At 71.4% G+C, this 20,334-nt stretch overlaps 2 protein-coding genes across 2 annotated transcripts; one reads left to right on the top strand and one right to left on the bottom strand.

Annotated features, from left to right (window-relative positions):
* The first annotated feature begins 2,362 nt into the window (after positions 1 to 2,362).
* ARHGEF1 (Rho guanine nucleotide exchange factor 1) lies at positions 2,363 to 12,145 on the top strand. The gene is made up of 32 exons (XM_059834682.1): positions 2,363 to 2,434; positions 2,563 to 2,655; positions 2,758 to 2,871; positions 3,156 to 3,254; positions 3,335 to 3,377; positions 3,730 to 3,835; positions 3,906 to 4,046; positions 4,551 to 4,580; positions 4,802 to 4,904; positions 4,992 to 5,085; positions 5,268 to 5,306; positions 5,562 to 5,723; positions 5,803 to 5,917; positions 6,123 to 6,134; positions 6,606 to 6,723; positions 6,913 to 7,126; positions 7,205 to 7,351; positions 7,428 to 7,510; positions 7,996 to 8,121; positions 8,230 to 8,344; positions 8,449 to 8,549; positions 8,626 to 8,703; positions 8,813 to 8,888; positions 8,979 to 9,146; positions 9,402 to 9,489; positions 9,665 to 9,766; positions 9,863 to 9,930; positions 10,024 to 10,176; positions 10,908 to 11,093; positions 11,169 to 11,320; positions 11,464 to 11,544; positions 11,747 to 12,145. The coding sequence occupies exons 1-31, from the start codon at positions 2,408 to 2,410 to the stop codon at positions 11,536 to 11,538; spliced, it is 3,228 nt and encodes a 1,075-aa protein (XP_059690665.1). The 5' UTR covers positions 2,363 to 2,407; the 3' UTR covers positions 11,539 to 11,544; positions 11,747 to 12,145.
* Positions 12,146 to 12,754: 609 nt separating this feature from the next.
* On the bottom strand, positions 12,755 to 15,835 carry ERFL (ETS repressor factor like). Its single transcript, XM_059834681.1, is given in 7 exon segments — positions 12,755 to 12,872; positions 12,969 to 13,146; positions 13,243 to 13,369; positions 13,448 to 13,492; positions 13,494 to 13,638; positions 15,062 to 15,295; positions 15,762 to 15,835. Coding segments are annotated over 7 exon segments (921 nt in total).
* Between the last annotated feature and the right edge of the window lie 4,499 nt (positions 15,836 to 20,334).

The raw sequence follows: 20,334 nt of genomic DNA, 5'->3' as shown, positions 1-20,334 counted from the left end.
GGGGTGCAGGTCTCAGGGGCGCTGGGGTTTAGGGGTGCAGGTCTCGGGGGACTCCAGTGTTTAGGGGTGCAGGTCTCAGGGGCGCTGGGGTTTAGGGGTGCAGGTCTCGGGGGACTCCAGGGTTTAGGGGTGCAGGTCTCAGGGGCGCTGGGGTTTAGGGGTGCAGGTCTCGGGAGGCTCTGGGGGCTCTGTGGTTTAGGGGTGCAGGTCTCGGGGGCACAGGGGGCTCCAGTGTTTAGGGGTGCAGGTCTCAGGGGCTCCGGGGTTTAGGGGTGCAGGTCTCGGGAGGCTCTGGGGGCTCTGTGGTTTAGGGGTGCAGGTCTCGGGGGGCTCCAGTGTTTAGGGGTGCAGGTCTCAGGGGCTCTGGGGTTTAGGGGTGCAGGTCTCGGGGGGGCTCTGGGGTTTAGGGGTGCAGGTCTCAGGGGCTCTGGGGTTTAGGGGTGCAGGTCTCGGGGGGCTCCAGTGTTTAGGGGTGCAGGTCTCAGGGGCGCTGGGGTTTAGGGGTGCAGGTCTCGGGGGGCTCCAGTGTTTAGGGGTGCAGGTCTCAGGGGCGCTGGGGTTTAGGGGTGCGGGTCTCGGGGGGCTCCAGTGTTTAGGGGTGCAGCTCTCAGGGGCGCTGGGGTTTAGGGGTGCAGGTCTCGGGGGGCTCCAGTGTTTAGGGGTGCAGGTCTCAGGGGCGCTGGGGTTTAGGGGTGCAGGTCTCGGGAGGCTCTGGGGGCTCTGTGGTTTAGGGGTGCAGGTCTCGGGGGACTCCAGGGTTCAGGGGTGCAGCTCTCGGGGGCACAGGGGGCGCCGGGTCTCAGGGGGGTCCCGGGGTCTCATGGCGGGGGTTTGGGGGTCCCGGCGCCTCGGCGTGCTGACGGCGCTGCGCTGCGGGGGCGCTGGGTCGGGGGGTCCCGGGGCGCGCGGCCCCGGGCGGGGCGCAGGGGCGGGCTCGGCCTCGCCCCTCCCGCAGGAAGCGCCGGGCAGGGGCGCGCGGAGGGACGCGCCCGCCGCAGGACGCGGGTTCCTGCTGCCCCGGACGGCGCGGCCCGGCCCGGCCCCTGCGGCACTGCGCGGCCCTGCGCGGCCCTGCCCGGCGCGGGGAGCGGAGCGCGGCCCGGCCCGGCCCGCCCGGTGAGTTCCCCCCCGGCGGCGGAAGTGGCCGCTTCCTGCCGGGCCGCCGCGGCGCCGGGGGGGGCACACGCGTGGGGCCGGGGGGGGGGGCGCCTGTGGGGCGGGGGGCGCTTGTGGGGTGGCGCTGGGGCCGCCCCCCCGTGCCTGTCACCCGTGGAGATTGGGGGGGCCCGGGGGGGGCTGGGGGCACAGCTCTCGCCCTCCCCAGCCGCCTGCCAGTGCCGGGGGGCCCGGAGGCGTTTGGATGGGCCCGTCCCCCCGAGTGACACCCCCGTCCTGCCCCACACCCCCGGCGGGCCCCCCCCCCGCGGCCCGGGCTGGACAGCGGCCAACGGGGCCAGGGCAGCGGCCGGCACCGCCGCCAGCCGGGCCGCGGGGCGGTGGGGCAGAGGTGAGGGGGGGGGCAGCGCCGGGGGGGCCGCGGGGCAGGGCCGGGGGTCCCGTCAGCCGTGGGGCGCTGCCGCGCCGTGCGCCGAGGCCGTGGCACCGTCGTGGGGTGGGACCGGGGCGCCGTGGGGCAGGGGTGCGTGCGGGCCGTGGCGCAGCCCCACGGCGCCGGGGCGGGGGGGGGAGGCTGGGGGCTGTTGCAGCGCTGCACATCACTTCCTGCAGGAAGCCTCGCTCGCTCCGTAAATAATCTGGGGGCCGCCGCTTTGTTTTACAGCCCGGGGAGACGCCTTTCCGCCGTGGGGCGACGGGGGGGCACCCCGAAGAGCCCGGCCCCCCGCTGCTGTCCCCCGCCGCTACCCCCCCCCACTCCTCGGGGGCCGCCCCCCTGCTCGGCGGTGCCGTGGGGGGGTTGCCACATTTCCTGCCCCGCCAGGATCGTTTCGCCAGCTCGGAAACAGGTAGGTGGGAGGGCGGGGGGGGGGCGGTTTGGGGAGAGGGGGGCAGCGCTGGATCACCCCCGGCCTGCCCCCCAAAGTGCCCCCCCCCCGAAGCGCTGTCCCCCGGCCGGCAGAGCAGAGGGGCGCACGGGCGGGCGTGAGTGCGGGGGGGCCGGCGCAGGGCCCCCCCCCGGCCGCGGGGCTCTCAATGGGGCCCTTTGTGCAGCACAGAGCCCCTTTGAGCGCGGGCGCCGCCCCCGGCCCCCCCCAGGCCTTGGCGCCGGGGGCGGGGAGAGCGCCTCTGCCCGCCCGCGCCCCCAAACCGCCTGCCTGCTGCCGGGGGGCACCCCGAGACCCCACAGGCTCATCTCAAGCGTGTGTGTCCCCCCCCATGACGCCCTCTCTCCCCGCAGCTCTGACCCTGCGAGGGACAGGACGGGACCCCCCGGCGCCCCGGGGGCAGCATGGAGCCGGAGGAGGCCTTTAACGGGGTGAGTGGTTGCCCCCCACCCCGATGCCGTGCTCCGGGGGGACCTGGAGCCCCCCGAGAGACCGCTCTGGCTGGGGGGGCCCCCCCGAATGCCTCCCCCACACCCCACAGCACCCCATCTCTCCCCAGAGCCTGGCGGCCGGCACTCGTGGTGCCGGCGGCAGCTCGGTGGTGGCCATCATCGGCGCCGAGGACGAGGACTTTGAAAATGACATCGAGCCGGTGAGCTGGGGCGGGGGGGAATGCTGCCGGGGGGGCACCGGGCACCACCCCACAGGGCTGGGGGCTCCCCAGGGCCTGACCGCCCCCTTCTCGCCCCCCCAGAACCCTGACGACCAGAACAGCCTGTTCCAGAGCCTGGAGCTGGTCCGGCAGCACCCGGCCTATCTCATGGCCTTCCTGCAGCATGTTGTCCTCCAGTTTGACTCCTGCCCCGTGGTAAGTGTGGCCTGGGGGGGATCACTGCAGCTCTGGGGGGGTCCCTGCAGCCCGGGGGGGGATCACTGCGGTGGGGTACGCCCCCGGGGGGGCGCCCGTGGGAGAGCCGCTGCACCCCCCCTCCTCCCCTCAAATAACCTCTTCTCTCTGTTCCCCCCTCCCTGCTGGCAGGGGCTGGAGCTGAGGTAAAATACCGGGGGGGGGGAACGTTTGGGGGCTTGGGGGGGCGGGGGGGGGTCACCCTGTCTTCATCCCTGCCCGTGTCCCCCCCCTCCGCCCCCCAGCTCTGCTACCTGCACGTGGACATGCTGCGCAGGATGAACCCCAAGGAGGGCAAGAAGCAGTTCCTGGAGTTCTGCCACATGTTCCTGGACAAGGCGGGGGTGAGTGCCCCCCGCAGCCCCCCTGCCCCGCGGGGCCCTCGGCGGGGAGGCGCCCCCATCCTCACCCCCCTCTCTCGCAGCTGCTGCGGGTGCCCGTCCCCCACCAGGTGCAGTTCGAACTGGGTGAGTGAAACCCTGCCGCCGGCGGGGCTGGGGCAGGTCGCGGCTCAGCCTCCCGCTCCCCCCACAGCCCCCCTCCTTTTGAGGGGGCGCCCAGCGCCCCCCCGGCACCCGCCGCCCCCGGCACCCGCCGCCCCGGCCCTTCCTCCACCCGCCGCACCCAGCTGGCTGCGGCCGAGGCCGGAAGCCGCCTGGGAAGCCCCAGCCGGGGTGAGCTCACGGGGCCACGGCTCCGAGGGGGGGGGCCGGGGGGGGCCGGCAGCGCGAGGCAGCACCGCCTCCCGCGGGCCGCGAGCGTCCCCCCAAGGGGTCGGGGCGGGGGGCGCCACCGTCACTGACGCCCCCTCCCCGCCAGACCGGACGCGCCCCGAGCTGCTGTCGGACGAGGTGCAGCGCCGGTACCTGCAGGAGATCCAGGCCTTCCAGGAGCCCGAGATCTCCCGGCAGCTGGAGGACTTCAGGTGGGGGGGAGGCCCCGGGAGGGGTGGGGGGGCTCGGGGGGGCCCCGCCGGCTGACGCCCCCTCCCGCAGGTCCAAGCGGCTGATGGGGATGACGCCGGGGGAGCAGGAGCTGACGGAGCTGGAGTCCTACCGCACCCGGGACCACGGCATCCGCGAGGCCAAGGAGAAGCAGCTGGCGGAGGTGCTGCTGGCCCGCCTGGAGGAGATGCAGTGAGTGGGGCGCCCCGGGGACCCCCCCCGACGCCGGGTAACCCCCCCCCCAGCCGGGTAACCCCCCTGAAGCCCCGTCCCGGCATCCATTTCGGCAGTCCCCTCCCTCTGCCACATCTGGCCGCCCTCCCCTGCCGGGCGCCGGTCCCAAACCCGAGCCAGCTGCGGCGGGCTGGGGGACACACACCGCCCCTTTCCTTCCCACCCCCCCCCTCCTTTCCCTGGGTATTGCTCCCGATTGCATCAGCCCCGGCTCGGTATAAACCCCCCCGGCCCCCCCACCCCACCCCAGTCTGTCCCAGTCTGTCCCAGCACACGCACGCGTCTCCTCACCGGATCATGCTCCAGCGCCCCGCACTGACACACCGACATGGGGCTGGCCTGCCGGTGAGGCGCCGGCAGGGCGACACCCCCGTGCTGCTGTGGGGTGGGGGGGCTGAGGCGCGATCTGGGGGGGGTCGGGCTGCTCGGACGCCTGGGTTCACGCTCTCCTCCTTTCCCCAGCCTCACCATTTCTTCCGACGAGGAGAAAAGGTGAGGGCGGCGTTTCGGAGGGGCCCGGGGACAGTTGGCTTTGGGGGGGGGCTGCATGGGGGTCGGGGGGCTCCTGAGGGAGCAGGGGTGCTCTCTGCCCCCCAGTCTCCTGGCGGTCGCAGGCTGTGGGGACTTGGGGGGGCAACATTTGTCCCCCGCCGGGGTGGGAGGGCGGCCCCCCGGGCCCCCCCCAGCCTCCCTCACACCCGCCCCCCTCCCAGCTCCGCCATCTTCGGCGCCATCGTCACCTACATGAAGTACCTGGGGGTTAAAACCAAACTGGGCGACGGCAAGAAATCCAAGTCCAACTTCTTCCGCAAAAAGGTGAGACGCCCGCGGGACGGGGCGGGAAGGGCCCCCCAGTTCCCTCTGACCCCCCCAGTTCCCTCTGACCCCCACCTCTTCCCCCAGATTTCGGGGAGCAAGAAGGCGGACGAGCTGCAGGCGAAGTCGCGGAAGGGCTTCAGCCTGCCGGGGGCGGCCCTCTGGGGCCGGGACGCCCACAGTAAGTGGGGGGCCACGGCGGGGTCCCCCTTCCCGCCTTCTTCACGCCGCGCCCCCCCCCACTTCTCCCCACAGCCGCGCGCCCGAGGCCCCCACTGCGAGCCCGGGGGGAGACGCCGGGGGGGCTCAGCCCGGCCCTCCCCTCGCCCCCTCAGCCCCCCCTCCCCGTTTTCTCTCTTGCAGATGCCGATTTCAGGCAAAGCAAAGTCCCTGAGGGCGAAGGTACCCCTCCCGCCCCCCCCGTGGGACCCCGACCCCGGGGGGGCTCAGCCCCTCACCCCATTAACACCCCCCCCCAGCGGCAGCAAGAGCTGTCCCCCGCCATGCACTAACCCCCGCCCCGCATGCCAACACCCCGTCCCCCACCGCCTGGGTCCTCGGGGGGGGCAGGGGGGGCCGGATTTGGGGGGGCAGGGCTCCGAGGAGATTTGGGGTGCGTTGGGGGATCTTACTGACCCCCAGCCCGGCACCCCCCAGCCGAAAAGGTGCCGCACCCCGAGAGGAAGGGCCCGAAGGCTGCCGAGAGGATGGACGGGGGGGCTGCGCGGCCCAGAGGGGGGGCGGCCGGGACCCCCGACCCCCCCAGCGTGGCTGTCACCATCAACCCCCCGCCAGGGGAGGGCGCCGAGGGCGATCCAGGTGAGGGCGGGGGGCCGCGGGCTCGGGGCGGGGGGACCTCAGCGTTCCCCCGGCTCATCCCCGCCCTCCCACCCCGTAGGCTCGGACCCCCCGGGCTCCTCGGAGCTGGGAGACCCCCCCCCGCGAGGCCTCTGCCCCACGGAGCCCCCCGCCAGCGAGCAGCACCCCACGGAGGAGGGGGCCGAGAACGAGAGGTGAGACGCCCCCCCCCCCTTTCTGCTGGGGGGCACCTCGTCCCCCCCATCCCCGGTTCCGCGAGCTACCCCCCCAAATTAACACACACCCCCCGGGCTGAGAGCTGTGGGGAGAAGGGGGGCATGGGGGCCCTCTCCTGTCCCCCCCCACCCCCCGCTTGGCTGCTGCCCCCCCCCCAGCCCCTAACCCGCTCTCTCTCCCCAGAAGACGGATCAGGTTGGTGACCCCCGGCCCCCCCTTGCATGCCTGGGGGGCGCGACGGTGCCGGGGGACGGGCACTTAGAGCCACCCGCCGACTCAGCTAAGTACCGGGGCCCCCCGGCCCCACGGCCCGGCCCAAGCGCCGGCGGGGGGGCGCCCCCCGGCCCCCTCCCTCCCCCCAGGCCCCCCAGGGCTGATGCATGGCTCCACGCCCCCCGAATCGGACGCATGGCCCCCCCAGGAGATCTCACGCCGTTTCTCTCCCCCCGCTGCCATCTGTGCACGCCCGCTCCCCCCCCCCGCACGCTCCCCACCCCCCGGGCGCCGCTCCCCCCGTGCTCTCTGTGCTGCCTGTCCCCGTCCCGTCCGTCCGTCCCGCTGGGGACGCGTGTCCGCGTGTCCGCGTCCGCCCCCTTGGCTTCCCGCCCGCCGCGGGGCGCCCCCCATCCCCTTGCCCCCCCTGCCCCGCCGCGCCGCGCCCCGCAGGCTGCCGGGGAAGCTGGGGCGCTCGGAGAGCCTGCGCGTGTACGAGCGGAAGCGTTCCCAGCGCGGCTCGGCCAAGGGCAAGCAGCCCCGCTCCCACAGCGACGTCGACCTGCAGGCGGCCGCCCGCGCCACCCGCCCGGAGGAGGGGTCCGCGCCCCCGCCCGGCCGCCGCCGACCCACGTAGGTGGCGGCCCCCGGTGGGAGGGCGGGGGCGCACCCCAGGACCGCCAGCCGGACCCCCGCGGGGTGTGGGGCGGGAGGGTGGGCGCCCCAGGATCGCCGCCCGCCCGCTCACCCCGGCGCTGAGCCCCCCCCTCTCTCTCCCCCTCCCCGCAGCCTGGAGCCGGGGGGGCCGGGGGGGGGCGAGCCCCCGCAGTCCTTTCTGCCTCCCCAGTCTGAGGAGACTGAGCCGCGCGTTGCGGAGCTGGAGCTGGAGCCGCCGCCCTGGCGGCAGCTCGCCGCCCCCGACGCCCTCCTCAGGCTGAAGAAGAGCGAAGTCAAGCGGCAAGAAGTCATCAACGGTGAGCCCCCCGCCCCGCGCGGACCCCCCCCGCCGCCTCGGGACCCCCCCGCCGGGCTGACCCCCCCCGCCCCCCCAGAGCTGTTCCTGACGGAGCACGCCCACGTGCGCATGCTGCGCGTCCTGCTGGAGGTCTTCTACCAGCCCATGCTGCGCGAGGCCTTCTTCGACGAGCACGAGCTCTCCAACATCTTCCCCAGCCTGGAGGACCTGGTGGAGGTGCACAGTGAGTCGGGGGGGCCGGGGGGGCGGCGGCGGCCACGGGGGGCGGCGCCGGGGGTCCGACCCCCGCCCTGCCCCAGCCCTCTTCCTCGACAGCCTGAAGAAGCTGCGGGAGGAGAGCGGCTACGTCATCTCGGAGATCGGGGACGTCCTGCTGGCGCGGGTGAGGGGGCGCGCGGGCGGCCTTGCGTGAGCGGGCGGGGCGCGCCTGCGGAGCCGCTGGAGCGGGAGGAGCCGGCGCAAGCGGGTTCACACGAGCGCGCGGGGCTGGCGCGAGCGGATCCACAGGAGCGCGCGGGGTTCACGGTAGCGAGTGAGGCCGATGTGAGCGGATTCGCGGGAGCGTGCTGGGATGACATGAGCTCGCTCGCTCGCGTGAGCGTGCAGGGCACGTGTGAGCAGATCCACGTGAGCGGGCGGGATGCGCGTGAGCACGCGGGCTGAGGCGAGCGTGCAGCGTGAAGGCGTGGGGCAAGCATGCGGGGCGGACGTGAGCGTGCAGAGTAAGCGTGTGGGTCGCGTGCAGCGCGCTGCCTGAGCGTGCAGGGAGCTGATACGAGCGCGCAGGGTAAGCGTGTGTGGCGCGCCGAGGCGTGCAGGTAAGCGCGCAGGGGGAGTGCGCGGGGCTGACGCGAGTCCCCCCCCCAGTTCGAGGGCACGGAGGGCAGCTGGTTCCAGAAGATCTCGGCGCGCTTCTGCAGCCGCCAGTCCTTCGCCCTGGAGCAGCTCAAGGCCAAGCAGCGCAAGGACACACGCTTCAGCCAGTTCATACAGGTACCTCCCCCCCACGCCATGCTCCACGCCTCCCCCGGGGGTCCCTGAACCCCCAAACCCCCCCTGCGCCCCCCCCCCCGCGCCCCCCAGCGCTGTCCCGTCCCCCAGGAGGCGGAGAGCCAGCCCCGCTGCCGCCGGCTGCAGCTGAAGGACATCATCCCCACCGAAATGCAGCGCCTCACCAAGTACCCGCTGCTGCTGCACAACATCACCAAGTGCACCGGTGAGAGGGGCGGGGGCCGCGGGGGGCCGTGCCGCACCCCCAAACCCCCTCAATGTCCCCGCCCGTCCACCTGTCCGTCCATCCGTCTGTCCGTTCCCCCCCAGAGGCCGCAGGCGAGCGGGCCAAGGTGGAGCAGGCGGCCGAGTGCTGCCGCCAGATCCTGAACCACGTCAACCAGGAGGTGCGGGACATGGAGAACCTCATGGTAAGGGCCCCCCCGTGCCCCCCCCGTGCCCCCCCAGCCCTCTCCCCTCCCCTCACTCCCCCCTTCCCCCTGGCAGAAGCTGAAGGACTACCAGCGGCGCCTGGATCTCTCCAACCTGAAGCAGAGCATGGACCCGCTGCTGAGCGAGTTCAAGGTGAGGTGGGGGGGCTGATGTGGGACTCGGGGGGGGGGGTCCTGGCCCCCCAACTCCCCCTGGCCCCCCCTGATTCCCTCTGACCCCCCCAACTCCCCGCTCTCCCCAGAACACGGACATCACCAAGAGGAACCTGGTGCACGAGGGGCCGCTGACCTGGCGCGTCACCCGGGACAAGGCCGTGGGTGAGCGAGGGGGGCCGTGGGCGGGGAGGGGGACACGGGGACGTAGTGGAGCTCCCCGCTGACCCCCCCGGGGTTTTGGGGTCCCCCCAGACGTGCACGTGCTGCTGCTGGACGACCTGCTGGTGCTGCTGCAGCGGCAGGAGGAGCGGCTGGTGCTGCGCTGCCACAGCCGCACCATCACGCCCACGCCCGACGGCAAGCAGATGCTGAGCCCCATCATCAAGCTCAGTTCCGCCATGACCCGCGAGGTCGCCACAGGTGGGGGGCGCGGGCGGGGGGGGGGCTGCCTTGGGGGCGCAGGGCTCCTCCGGGGGGGTACGGGGCTCCTTCTGGAGCACGGGGTGTCTGCGTGGGCGAGGGGGGCGCAGGGCTGCGCGACGCTCACCGCAGCGGCAGGGGCTGGCCAGGGCCGGCCGGCGGTGCTTGTGGGGCACACGTGTGGGGCAGAGCGGCCCGCAGGGGCTCGGGTCACCCCAAAACGCCCCCCCGACACCCCTCTTTGCTGCCCCCCAGACCACAAGGCCTTCTACGTCATCATCAGCTGGGAGAACGGGGCCCAGATCTACGAGCTGGTGGCGCAGACCGTCTCGGAGAGGAAGAAGTGAGGGGGGGGCACGGGGCTCGGGGAGGGGGGGGGCGCGGGGCTCGGGGAGGGGGGGGGTGCAGGGGTTGGGGGGCGCGGGGCTCGGGGAGGGGGGGGGGTGCAGGGGTTGGGGGGTGCGGGGGTTGGGGGGTTGCGGGGTTTCGGGGGCGCTCACCCCGCATCTCTCCCCCAGCTGGTGCGCCATGATCAGCGAGACGGCCGGCTCCCTCAAGCTGCCGGGCTCCCACCGGGCGAAGACGGCGCGGGGGGGGCAGAGCCCCCACAGCCCCATCTAGTGAGTGGGGGGGCGGTTTCGGGGCGCGGAGGGTGGTTTTGGGGTGCGGGGGGGGGCTCGAGCTCTTTGCTGAGCCCCCTCCTTCCCTCCCAGCAGTTACCGGGAGCCGCTGCTGAGCAGCTCGGAGAACGGGGGGTCCCTGAAGGAGCCGCTGCCCCTGGACGGTGAGCGGGGGTCTGGGGGGCGCAGCGCCGGCGGCCCCCACGGGTGGCTCTGCGGGGGGGGCAGCGGGGGTCTGACGGGCCGTGCCCCCCCAGAGCGCGAGAAGGACGGGGCGGTGGAGGGCACCGAGTTCGAGGGGAGCCCCGAGAAGAGGGAGGCCGAGCGGGCGCTGGCGGAGCTGCTGGCCCTGCGCAGACCCCTGCGGCCGGGCGGAGAGGGGGGCCTGGCCGCCGCCGCGCTGGGCAGAGGTGAGACGCGGGCCCCCAGACCCCGACCCTGCCCCATACCCTGCCCCACACCCTGCTGCTGCGCCCCCAGACCCCGACCCTGCCCCATACCCTGCCCCACACCCTGCTGCTGCGCCACCAGACCCCGACCCTGCCCCATACCCTGCTGCTGTGCCCCCAGACCCCGACCCTGCCCCATACCCTGCCCCACGCCCTGCTGCTGCGCCACCAGACCCCGACCCTGCCCCACGCCCTGCTGCTGCGCCACCAGACCCCGACCCTGCCCCATACCCTGCCCCACACCCTGCTGCTGCACACCCAGACCCCCAACCTGGACCCCCACCCTGCTGCTGTGTCCCCAGACCCCCGACCCTGCCCCACACCCAGCTGCTGCACCACCAGACCCCAACCCTCTCCCGTACCCTGCCCCACACCCTGCTGCTGTGCCCCCAGACCCCGACCCTGCCCCACGCCCTGCTGCTGTGCCCCCAGACCCCGACCCTGCCCCACGCCCTGCTGCTGCGCCACCAGATCCCGACCCTGCCCCATACCCTGCCCCACACCCTGCTGCTGCACCACCAGATCCCGACCCTGCCCCATACCCTGCCCCACACCCTGCTGCTGCACACCCAGACCCCAAACCCAGACCCCCAACCTGGACCCCCACCCTGCTGCTGCACCCCCAGACCCCAATCTCTGTGGCCACCCCCTCCCCACAGCTGCCCCCTCACCCTTCCTTCGCCCCCCCACAGTGTCGGCACTGAAGCAGCTGCTGCCGGGGCTGCCGGCGGGGGCTGGTGACGGGGCCGCCTCCCCCCCCGAGGACACCTGGGGGGGCCCCGGCCCGGCCCCCCCCGAGGAGGAGCGGCGGGACGCGGGCGACGGGGCCGAGAGCGAGGGCGAGGGCCGCGGGCAGCGCCCCGAGGGGGGGGCCGCAGGTACGGGCAGGGGGGACGGGGTTTGGGGGGCAGGAGGGGCCTTTGGGGTGTAACCCCCCTCTCTTTGCCTCCCAGGGGGTGCCCCCAACGGCCCCCGCTCCCCGCAGTGGGGGTCCCGGCTGCCTGAGGCGGGGGGGCCCGTGCCCCCCCTGGCGCTCCCCCCCCAGCAGGCGGCCTGGCTGGGGGACGAGCTGCAGGGCCTGGAGGAGACGCTGCAGAGGCTGAAGGTGAGGGGCGGTGCGGGGAGTGGGGGTCCGGGCCCCCCTAACGGGGTGTGGGTCTGGGCCCCCCTAACGGGGTGGGGGTCTGGGCCCCCCTAACGGGGTGTGGGTCTGGGGCCCCCCTAACGGGTGTGGGTCTGGGCCCCCAGGAAATCGAGGAGCATTACTGGCAGCTCCAGGAGTTCCTGGCTAAGCGCAGCTCCACCGGCTGCCTCTTCACATGAGGGCAGGTAAGGGGGCGCCGTGGGGCTGGGGGTGCCGTGGGGCTCGGGGCCCCATGGGGCTGTGGGCACCGTGGGGCAGGCTGCCTCACAGCGGCGGGGCAAAAGGGGGCTGCCTTGGGCCGCGTGATTCTGTGGGGCGCACCTCACCGTGGGGCACGCAGCGGGTCGCACCCCGGGCTCGTTGACCCTTTTCTGTCTCTTCCCCCAGGCCCCCCCTCCGGCGGATTCGGGGACCCCCCTCACCCCACGCCATGGGGCAGCAGCCGGGAGCCCCCCCCGCCGCACCGGCCCCACGGCTCCCGACTCGTACGTAGCCCCGTGCCGCCGGGGGCGCCCCACCTTCCCTGGTACCGTTCTGGGGGGGTCCCACGCCCCCCCCCCCCCCGAGCTGTTTCTTTTGGTTTTATACATTTGCTGGGATTTTATATAAATATATATATATGGGACTGCAGCGGGGGGGGCGCGGGGGGCCCCGCTATGCCGGGCTGGGGGGCCCCCCGAGCCCTGGGGCTGGCTGGGATTTTTTAACCTTTGTACAGAAAACGGGGGGGCCCCGAGGGGCGGCCCCCCCCTCTGCTACCGCAGGGACCCCAGACCCCCCTGCTGCTGCGAGCAGGCGCTGGGACGGGGGGGTCCGGCCCCCCCTCCCCGAGCCCCGGGGGGGGTTTGGGGCGCGTGGGGCGAAAAACCAAAGAATCTGGGAAAATGCCAAATAAAGGGTCGTTGCTTCTGCCCCGCTTGGTCGCGTTGGGGGGGGCACAGCGGGGCCCCCCCGCCGCCTGGCTCCCCCCGCGCCCCCCCAGAGGCGGAGGCCAGGCCGAGCGAGGTGACTTTATTGCTTGAGCAGCCGCCGGGGGGGCGGCGGGGGGGCCGCCTCGTACACACGCGGGGGGGGTGGGTGTATTTACAGGGGGGGCGCGGGGGGGCGAGGGCTCGTTCCTCCATCACAACGACGCACAAGCGGGGGGGGCACAGACGATATTGCACTTCCAGTGGCGGGCGGGGGGGCGGTTAAAAAGGGGGGGGGCCGCGGCCCGCCCCCCCCAGCAGCGCGGAGGGCCGCGTCCGCGCTCGGGGAGTGTATGGGGGGCGCTATACCCCCCGGCCCTGTCCCCCCACGGGGCGGGGGTTGGGGCCCCCCCGGGCCCTGTCCCCCCGTGGGGTGCAGGGGGGCCGGAGGCCGGCGCCGCCCCCCGCCGCCGCGGCGGGGGGGGGGTCACGGCCCGGGCGCCGGGGCCCCCCCGCATGGCGGCGGTCCGTGCGGGTGGGCGCCCGGGCCCTTGCCGCGGGCGGCGGCGGGCGGCGGGGGGGGGCTGCCGGCCTCGTCCCCCGAGCTGCCGCCGCCGCCGTCCGTCACCTCCAGCTCCGAGTCCGAGCCCGCCTCCCGCGGCCGCCCCGACGGCCCCGCTCCCGCCGGCGGCGCGGCGGGCGGCGGCGGCGGCGGCAGCGGCGGGTAGAAGGGCGGCGGGTAGAGCGCGGCGGGCAGCTTGGAGGCGGGCAGCGGCAGCGCGCCGGGCACGTAGGGCCCCCAGCCCCAGGGGTACTCGGGCACCGCCGGCCGCCCGTAGGCCCCCAGCAGCGCCGGCGCCTTGGAGTAGCCGGGGAGACCTGCGGGGGGGGCGTCAGCAGCGGCCGCGGAGCCCGCGGTGCGGTCTCCCCGCCCCGGTCCCGCCCGCCCCTCCCGGTCCGCCGCCCCGCGCTCACCGGAGCCCAGGAAGGGCATGGCCGCCTCCAGCCGCAGCTTCTCGGCCTCGGGCTGCTGCCGCTCGAAGAGGGGGGGCCGCCCGGGGGGGTCGGCGGGGCGCGGGCCGCAGAAGAGCGACTGCAGCGTCTGCGGAGGGGCGGGGGTGAGGGGGGGCTCCCGCCGCGGGGACCCACCCCCCCCCGCACCCTGTGCCCCGCCCCGTACCTCGGGGGTGAGCGGGGCGCAGTCGGGGCCGTGCCCCCCCCCCGGGGAAGGGCCCGGGGGCCAGCAGCAGCGGCGCGCCGCCCGCCACGTCCAGCAGCGGGTAGTTGACCAGCACCACCTTGCTGAAGTTGAACTTGTAGGTGAAGCGCTTCCCCTTCGTCTTGTGCAGGATCCGCTTGTTGTAGTAGTACCTGGGGGGCGCGGCCCGTGGGGCGGCGCGGGGGGGTCCCGGGGGCCCCCAGCGTCTCCGGTACCCCGGCATTCCCGGGGCCCGCCGGGGCCCCCAGCACCTCCGGTACCCCCTGGTGCCCCCGAGTGCCCCAGCATCTCCAGTACCTCGGCATTCCCGGGGCCCGCCGGGGCCCCCAGCATCTCCGGTACCCCCTGGTGCCCCCCAGTGCCCCCAGCATCCCCGGTACCCCCTGGGGCCCCCCAGTGCCTCCAGCATCTCCGGTACCCCCGCATTCCCAGTGCCCCCAGCATCCCTGGTACCCCCTGGTACCCCCCGGTGCCCCCAGCATCTCCAGTACCTCGGCATTCCCGGGGCCTGCCGGTGCCCCCAGCATCTCTGGTACCCGCATTCCCAGTGCCCCCCAGCATCCCCAGCACTCCCGGTGTCCCCAGCATCTCCGGTGCCCCCCAGTGCCTCCAGCATCTCCAGTACCCCGGCATTCCCAGTGCCCCCCCAGCATCCCCAGCACTCCCGGTGTCCCCAGCATCTCCGGTACCTTGGCATTCCCAGGGCCCGCCGGGCCCCCAGCATCTCCGGTACCCCCTGGTGCCCCCCAGTGCCCCCAGCATCCCCAGTACCCCCTGGGGCCCCCCAGTGCCTCCAGCATCTCCGGTACCCCCGCATTCCCAGTGCCCCCAGCATCCCTGGTACCCCCTGGTACCCCCGGTGCCCCCAGCATCTCCAGTACCTCGGCATTCCCGGGGCCCGCCGGGGCCCCCAGCATCTCCGGTACCCCCTGTGCCCCCCAGTGCCCCCAGCATCCCCAGTACCCCCTGGGGCCCCCCCGTCCCCCAGTCTCTCCAGTACCCCAGCATTCCCAGTGCCCCCCCAGCATCTCCAGCACTCCCGGTGCCCCCAGCATCCCTGGTACCCCCTGGTGCCCCCCGGGGCCCCCAGCGTCTCCAGTACCTCGGCATTCCCGGGGCCTGCCGGTGCCCTCAGCATCTCCGGTACCCCGGCATTCCAGTGCCCCCAGTACCCCCTAGTGCTCCCCAGGACCCCCAGCATCTCCAGCACCCCTGGCATCTCCAGCATCCCAGCACTCCAGTATACCCAGTGCCCCCAGCAAACGCAGTACCCCCCGGCATGCCAGGACCCCCGGCGTCCCAGTGCCCCCAACATCCTTAGTATGCCCTAGTGCCCTCCGGTACCCCCTAGTGCCTCTCAGTACCCCCAGCGTCTCCAGTACCCCCCGTGCCCCAGCACCTGCAGTGCCCCCAGCGCCCGCAGCACCTGCAGTACCCCCAGCGCCCCCCAGCATTCCCAGCTCCGCTGCCACTAACCCCCAGCGCCCACCGCCCTCAACACCAGCAACGAGGTACCCCACAGACGCGGACGCGGGTCCCGGGATGCGGGTTTGGGGTCCCCGGGGGGGACCTCACCTGAGGGCCCGGCTGAGCTTGTCGTAGTTCATGTGGGGCTTGCACTTGCGGACGCCCCAGAGCCGGGCCACCTCGTCGGGGTCCTTGATGACGAACTCGCCGTAGTCGCCCTGCCAGGCGATCACCTCCCGGTACTCCTCCTTCCGCAGCAGCTCCAGGATGAAGTGCCAGAGCTGGATCTGCCGCGAGCCCGGGCTCGACTCCGGCTTGTACGCCCAGTCCGGAAGGCGAAGCCTGCGGGTGGGGGTGACGGACCATGGTGGGGGGGCTGCGTGACGGGGGACAGCAGGGGGAACGGGGGCCCAGGGGGCCCGGGAGAGGGGCCTGGGGGTGCTGGGTGACAGCAGGGTGCCCAGGACAATGTCCCTATGGGCCCCAGGTGACAGAGGGGCTCCCCAGATGAGAGGAGGTGCCTGGGATGATGTCCCCATGGGTCCCGGTGACAGCAGGGTGCCCAGGATGATGTCCCCGTGGGCCCTGGGTGACCAGGACGACGTCTCCGTGGGCCCCGGTGACAGCAGGTTCCCCTGGCCAAGGTCCCTGTGTGCAGCGCGTGTCCCCGCTCCCCACCGCCAGCTGCACTGCGTGTGGGGGGGCCATGCTGTGTATGGGCAGGGGGGAGCCACTGCTGGGCGGGGGGACAGGGACGCAGCGGGGTCCCTGACGGCGTCTGTCCCTCCCGTCCGTGTGTCCGCGGCACCGCGGGGTACCTGGGGTCCAGAGGGCCGGCACCGGGGAGGTGAGGAGCAGGTCGGAGACGCAGCTGCAGTCCATGGCGCGGGTCACACCTGTGGGGGGGGCGACAGGAGAGTTTGGGGGGCACAGCCTTGCTGGGGGGGCATAGGGGGAGTGGGAAGGGAGAAGAGCGCAGGGATGGGGGGGTTGGGGCTGCCGGATGGGGTGCAGGGAGGATTAAGGGGTGCAGGGAGGATTTGGGGGCGCAGGGATGGGTCGCAGGGGGGATTTAGGGGTGTGGGGAGGATTTGGGGGCGCAGGGATGGGTCGCAGGGGGGGAATTTAGGGGTGTGGGGAGGATTTGGGGGTGCAGGGATGGGGCGCAGGGGGGCAATTTAGGGGTGTGGGGAGGATTTGGGGGTGCAGGGACGGGGTGTGGGGAGGATTTAGGGCCTGGGGAGGATCCCCGCCCCCCTCAGCCCCCCCTTTCTCCCCCCCAGCCCCCCGTGCCCCCGGCAGCAGCTCGTTTCCTTGTTAGTTTTGATTCTGGTTTCGGCGCTTTCAACTCGGCGGCGGCTCCCGCAGCCGCACTAACGAGCAGCGCTGGAATTGGGGCCCGCGGCCACCCGCCCGCTGCCGGCACCTACGCCCGCACGCGGCCCTCGCACACGCATCCCCCTCTACACACAGCCCCTATACACGCAGCCCTTATATACACATCCATGATGCGCACAATCCCCTATGTACACATCCCTTATACACACATCCCCTGTGCACACGCATCCCACCCGCCCGCTGCCGGCACTGTGCCCGCACACGGCCCTTGCATGCACACACACACCCAGCCCCTATACACAGCCCGTATACACACGGCCCGTATACACACAGCCCGTATATGTACATCCCTTATACACACAGCCCTTACATGCACATCCCCTATACACACACCCTTTATACAACCATCCTTTATACACAGATCCTTATATGCGCATCCCTTATACGCACAAGACCCTATGCACACATCCTTTGTACACACAATCGCCTATACGCATGTATACACCGCCCTTACACAAGTGTACGTGTCCCTTACACATCTGTACGTGCCCCTTATGCACACACACCTCCCTTCCTTAGGCACTTGTAGACCTCTCCGGCACACGCACACACATACATACGCCACTCATACACATATACACCACCTTTGTACACGTACGTCCCTTATACACACTTCCCTTACACACACCTCCCTCATACCCGTATAGTTCCCTTATACCCATACATCTCCTTATACATACATCCCTTACACACACACGTGCCTTATACACACTCCTCATACCTGCCACGCACGTCCCAGATGCACGCACACCCCTACACGCTCCCTACACACAAACCCTGACGCGCACAGCACACGGGCAGCCCTTAGACACGCACCGAGACACACCACATGCGTCCCTATACACACGATACGCGCCTTATACACACCTTATACACACACCTTATACGCTCCACGGACATCCCTTGCATGTACGGTCACGCGCACCCCTTGTCCCTGCAGACACGTCCCCTATACGCACGCCGCATACGCTCTGTGCACACACCCTATGCACACACCGGCAACCCCCCCGTACACAGCCCCTGCGCAGAGGGGCAGCGCGGTGTGCGCACACCCCGACACATACACCCCTATACGCTCCGATCCTTTATGGACACCCCTGTACGCCCAATCCCGGCACGGACACCCCTGTACCCCAGATCCTTCACGTACACCTCTATATGCTCCATCCCTGCACATACATCTCCCATACCCCCAGATCCTTCACGTACACCCCTATACGCTCCATCCCTGCACATACACCTCCCATACCCCCAGATCCTTCACGTACACCCCTATACGCTCCATCCCTGCACATACACCTCCCATACCCCCAGATCCTTCACGTACACCCCTATACGCTCCATCCTGCACATACACCTCCCATACCCCCAGATCCTTCACGTACACCCCTATACGCTCCATCCCTGCACATACACCTCCCATACCCCCAGATCCTTCACGTACACCCCTATGTGTTCAGATCCTTCATGGAGACCTCTATATGCTCAGCGCCTGCACGTACACACTGACACTCTCAGTCCCCGCTCGTACATCCCCTACATGCTCAGATCCTTCACATACACCCCTATACGCTCAGCGCCTGCACGTACATCCCTATACCCTCAGATCCTTCATGTATACCCCTATACATTCAGATCCTTCACGGACACCCCTATACATTCAGATCCTTCACGGACACCCCTATATGCTCGGCTCCTGCACGTGCACCCTGGTACTCTCAGTCCCCGCGCGTACATCCCCTATACCCTCAGCCCCCGCTCATGCCCCCCACACGCTCACCCCCTTTACCTACACACCCTCTGCCTCAGCCCCGCGCGCCACCACCCCCCCAGACCCCCCGAACACGCCTGTCCCCACGCGTGGGCCGCACGGGGGTGGCGGGGGGTGACTTCCCCTGCCCCCCTCCCCCGCCCCTCCCCGCCCCCCCTTTCCCACGGCCCAGCCCCCCCGGCCCTGCATTATTCATGGCCCCAATTAGCGCCCGGCCGCCGGCCCGCCTGGGCTCGTTGTTTCATGACCCGCGGCGATGGGAGCGCGGCCCGGCCCCCCCCGGCCCCCCCCGGCCCCCCCCGGCCCGGCCCGGCCCGGCCCGGATCGATGCGGGGATCAATGGGCCGCTTTGATCCGCCGGCCCCGGCAGGATAACGAGGGGCCGCCCCGGGGCGGGGGGGGGCGGTGGGGGGGGGGAGCGATGGGGGGGGCGGGGAGGCGGGGGCGGGGGGGAGGGACGGACAGACGGACGGGACGACCCCGCCGCCTGCGCCCCGGCGGGCGCGCGGGGGTCCCCACGCGTGTGCAGCGTCCTGCGGAGCCGGGCACGCGTGTGCGGGGTCCTGCGGGGCTTGGCACGGGTGTGCAGCGCCGTGCACCGCCAGACACGGGTGTGCAGCGCCGTGCAATGCCGGACACGGGTGTGCGGGGTCCTGCGGGGCTTGGCACGGGTGTGCAAGGCTGTGCCGTGCCGGACATGGGTGTGCAACACCGTGCAATGCCAGACACGGGTGTGCAGCACCGTGCAAAGCCACGCACGCGTGTGCAAGGATGTGCCATGCCGGGCACGGGCGTGCAGCGCGATGCAATGCCAGACACGGGTGTGCAGCGCCATGCAAAGCCAGGCACGGGTGTGCAAGGCTGCGCCGTGCCGGACATGGGTGTGCAACACCGTGCAATGCCAGACACGGGTGTGCAAGGCTGTGCAATGCCGGGCACGGTTGTGCAGCGCCGTGCAAACGCCGGGCACACGTGTGCACACCTGTGAGCACAGGGCAGATTTTGGCTCCGAGCCGTGAGGGGAACCGGCACCCCGACGGGGGGTGCAGGTGCCCCTATAGCACCCGTATAGAGCTATGCAGCCCCGCTGTATATAGGTACGCAGCCCCCCGACATGCAGATATACAGCCCCACCGTACAGCGGTATACGGCCCTGCCAGGCGAGCCCGCACGGCCGGAGCTCTGCAGGGATGCGGCGACACCGGCAGCGGCATGAGGGGTCCGTATGGCGCGTCTATAGGGGAACGCAGCAGTCTACACCGAACAGGACGAGCAGCCTGTATATGCCATGTGTTATCACACGCTCTGTAAATACAGATACCGTATAGAAACAGCATCAGCCTATAGAGGAAGCATGCCTATATAAATATATTTTTAAGCGGCGGATGAAGGCAAATGCCCGCAGCAGCTATACCTCCCTCTACAGAGGGCACCGACTCTCCGTAGCGCCTCTGCCTACACGCTGATAAACAGCATAAATAGAGATATCGCTATAGGAGTCGTACCCTATAGCTATTTGCAGAGGGATAACATCCCGCGGGCAGCACGGCTGCACGAGCACTGTGCCTATATGTGCCATGCGAACACACCGAGGTGGGAGAGCGCAGCCGGTACTGCGCATCCCCGTATAGCATCGTATTTAAGTAATGCAGCTATAGGTATTTCTGCAGAAACGGCAGCCCAGAGCCGGCAGATCTGTGCGGAAACGTGTCCCCTGTACAATTCAGCTATAGCCGCCGTACGTTGGGTCTGTACGAGACGCCTCTGTAAAGCCAACGTAAACATAGGTATTGATATAAACCCCCAACCCTATAGGGATGGCTACAGAGGAAATATCCCATCCCCTATATACGCGCGTGCAGGCTGTTACAGCACCGGCACCGATGCAGGAGCCCCAGACCCTACGTTTTCCCGCAAAGGCGGCGTACAGACCGTACAGGCGTCTCTATACTGCGGCCGCCGGGATGCACCTACATCGAGGGCTGCTCCTACGGCTCGGCTGCAGCATCCTATGGCCAGCAGCGGGGACGTGTCCCTGTGGATCCTATAGAGCCGATGGGTATGGCGGGGACAGGAGCGTGTCCGTATGGACCGTGCATAGGGGATGGAGAAGGTGACAGGAGTGTTTCCATACATACCGTGCATAGGGGAAGGTGACAGTGATAGCAGCATGTCCATACAGACGGTGCATAGGGGATGGGAATGGAGACAG

This window comes from Gavia stellata, unplaced genomic scaffold (genome assembly GCF_030936135.1).
Source record: "Gavia stellata isolate bGavSte3 unplaced genomic scaffold, bGavSte3.hap2 HAP2_SCAFFOLD_311, whole genome shotgun sequence".
NCBI lineage: Eukaryota > Metazoa > Chordata > Aves > Gaviiformes > Gaviidae > Gavia > Gavia stellata.
Note: the sequence above shows the minus strand (reverse complement) of the source record. Positions and strands in the feature narration are given on the sequence as shown.

Excerpts from the sequence above, each read along its gene's own strand:
- ARHGEF1 (XM_059834682.1), top strand. The coding sequence starts at position 2,408 with ATGGAGCCGGAGGAGGCCTTTAACGGG. Across the intron at positions 8,550-8,625 it reads GGGACATGGAGAACCTCATG|AAGCTGAAGGACTACCAGCG; the intron begins GTAAGGGCCCCC and ends TCCCCCTGGCAG. Across the intron at positions 11,094-11,168 it reads CCCCGAGGGGGGGGCCGCAG|GGGGTGCCCCCAACGGCCCC; the intron begins GTACGGGCAGGG and ends TTTGCCTCCCAG.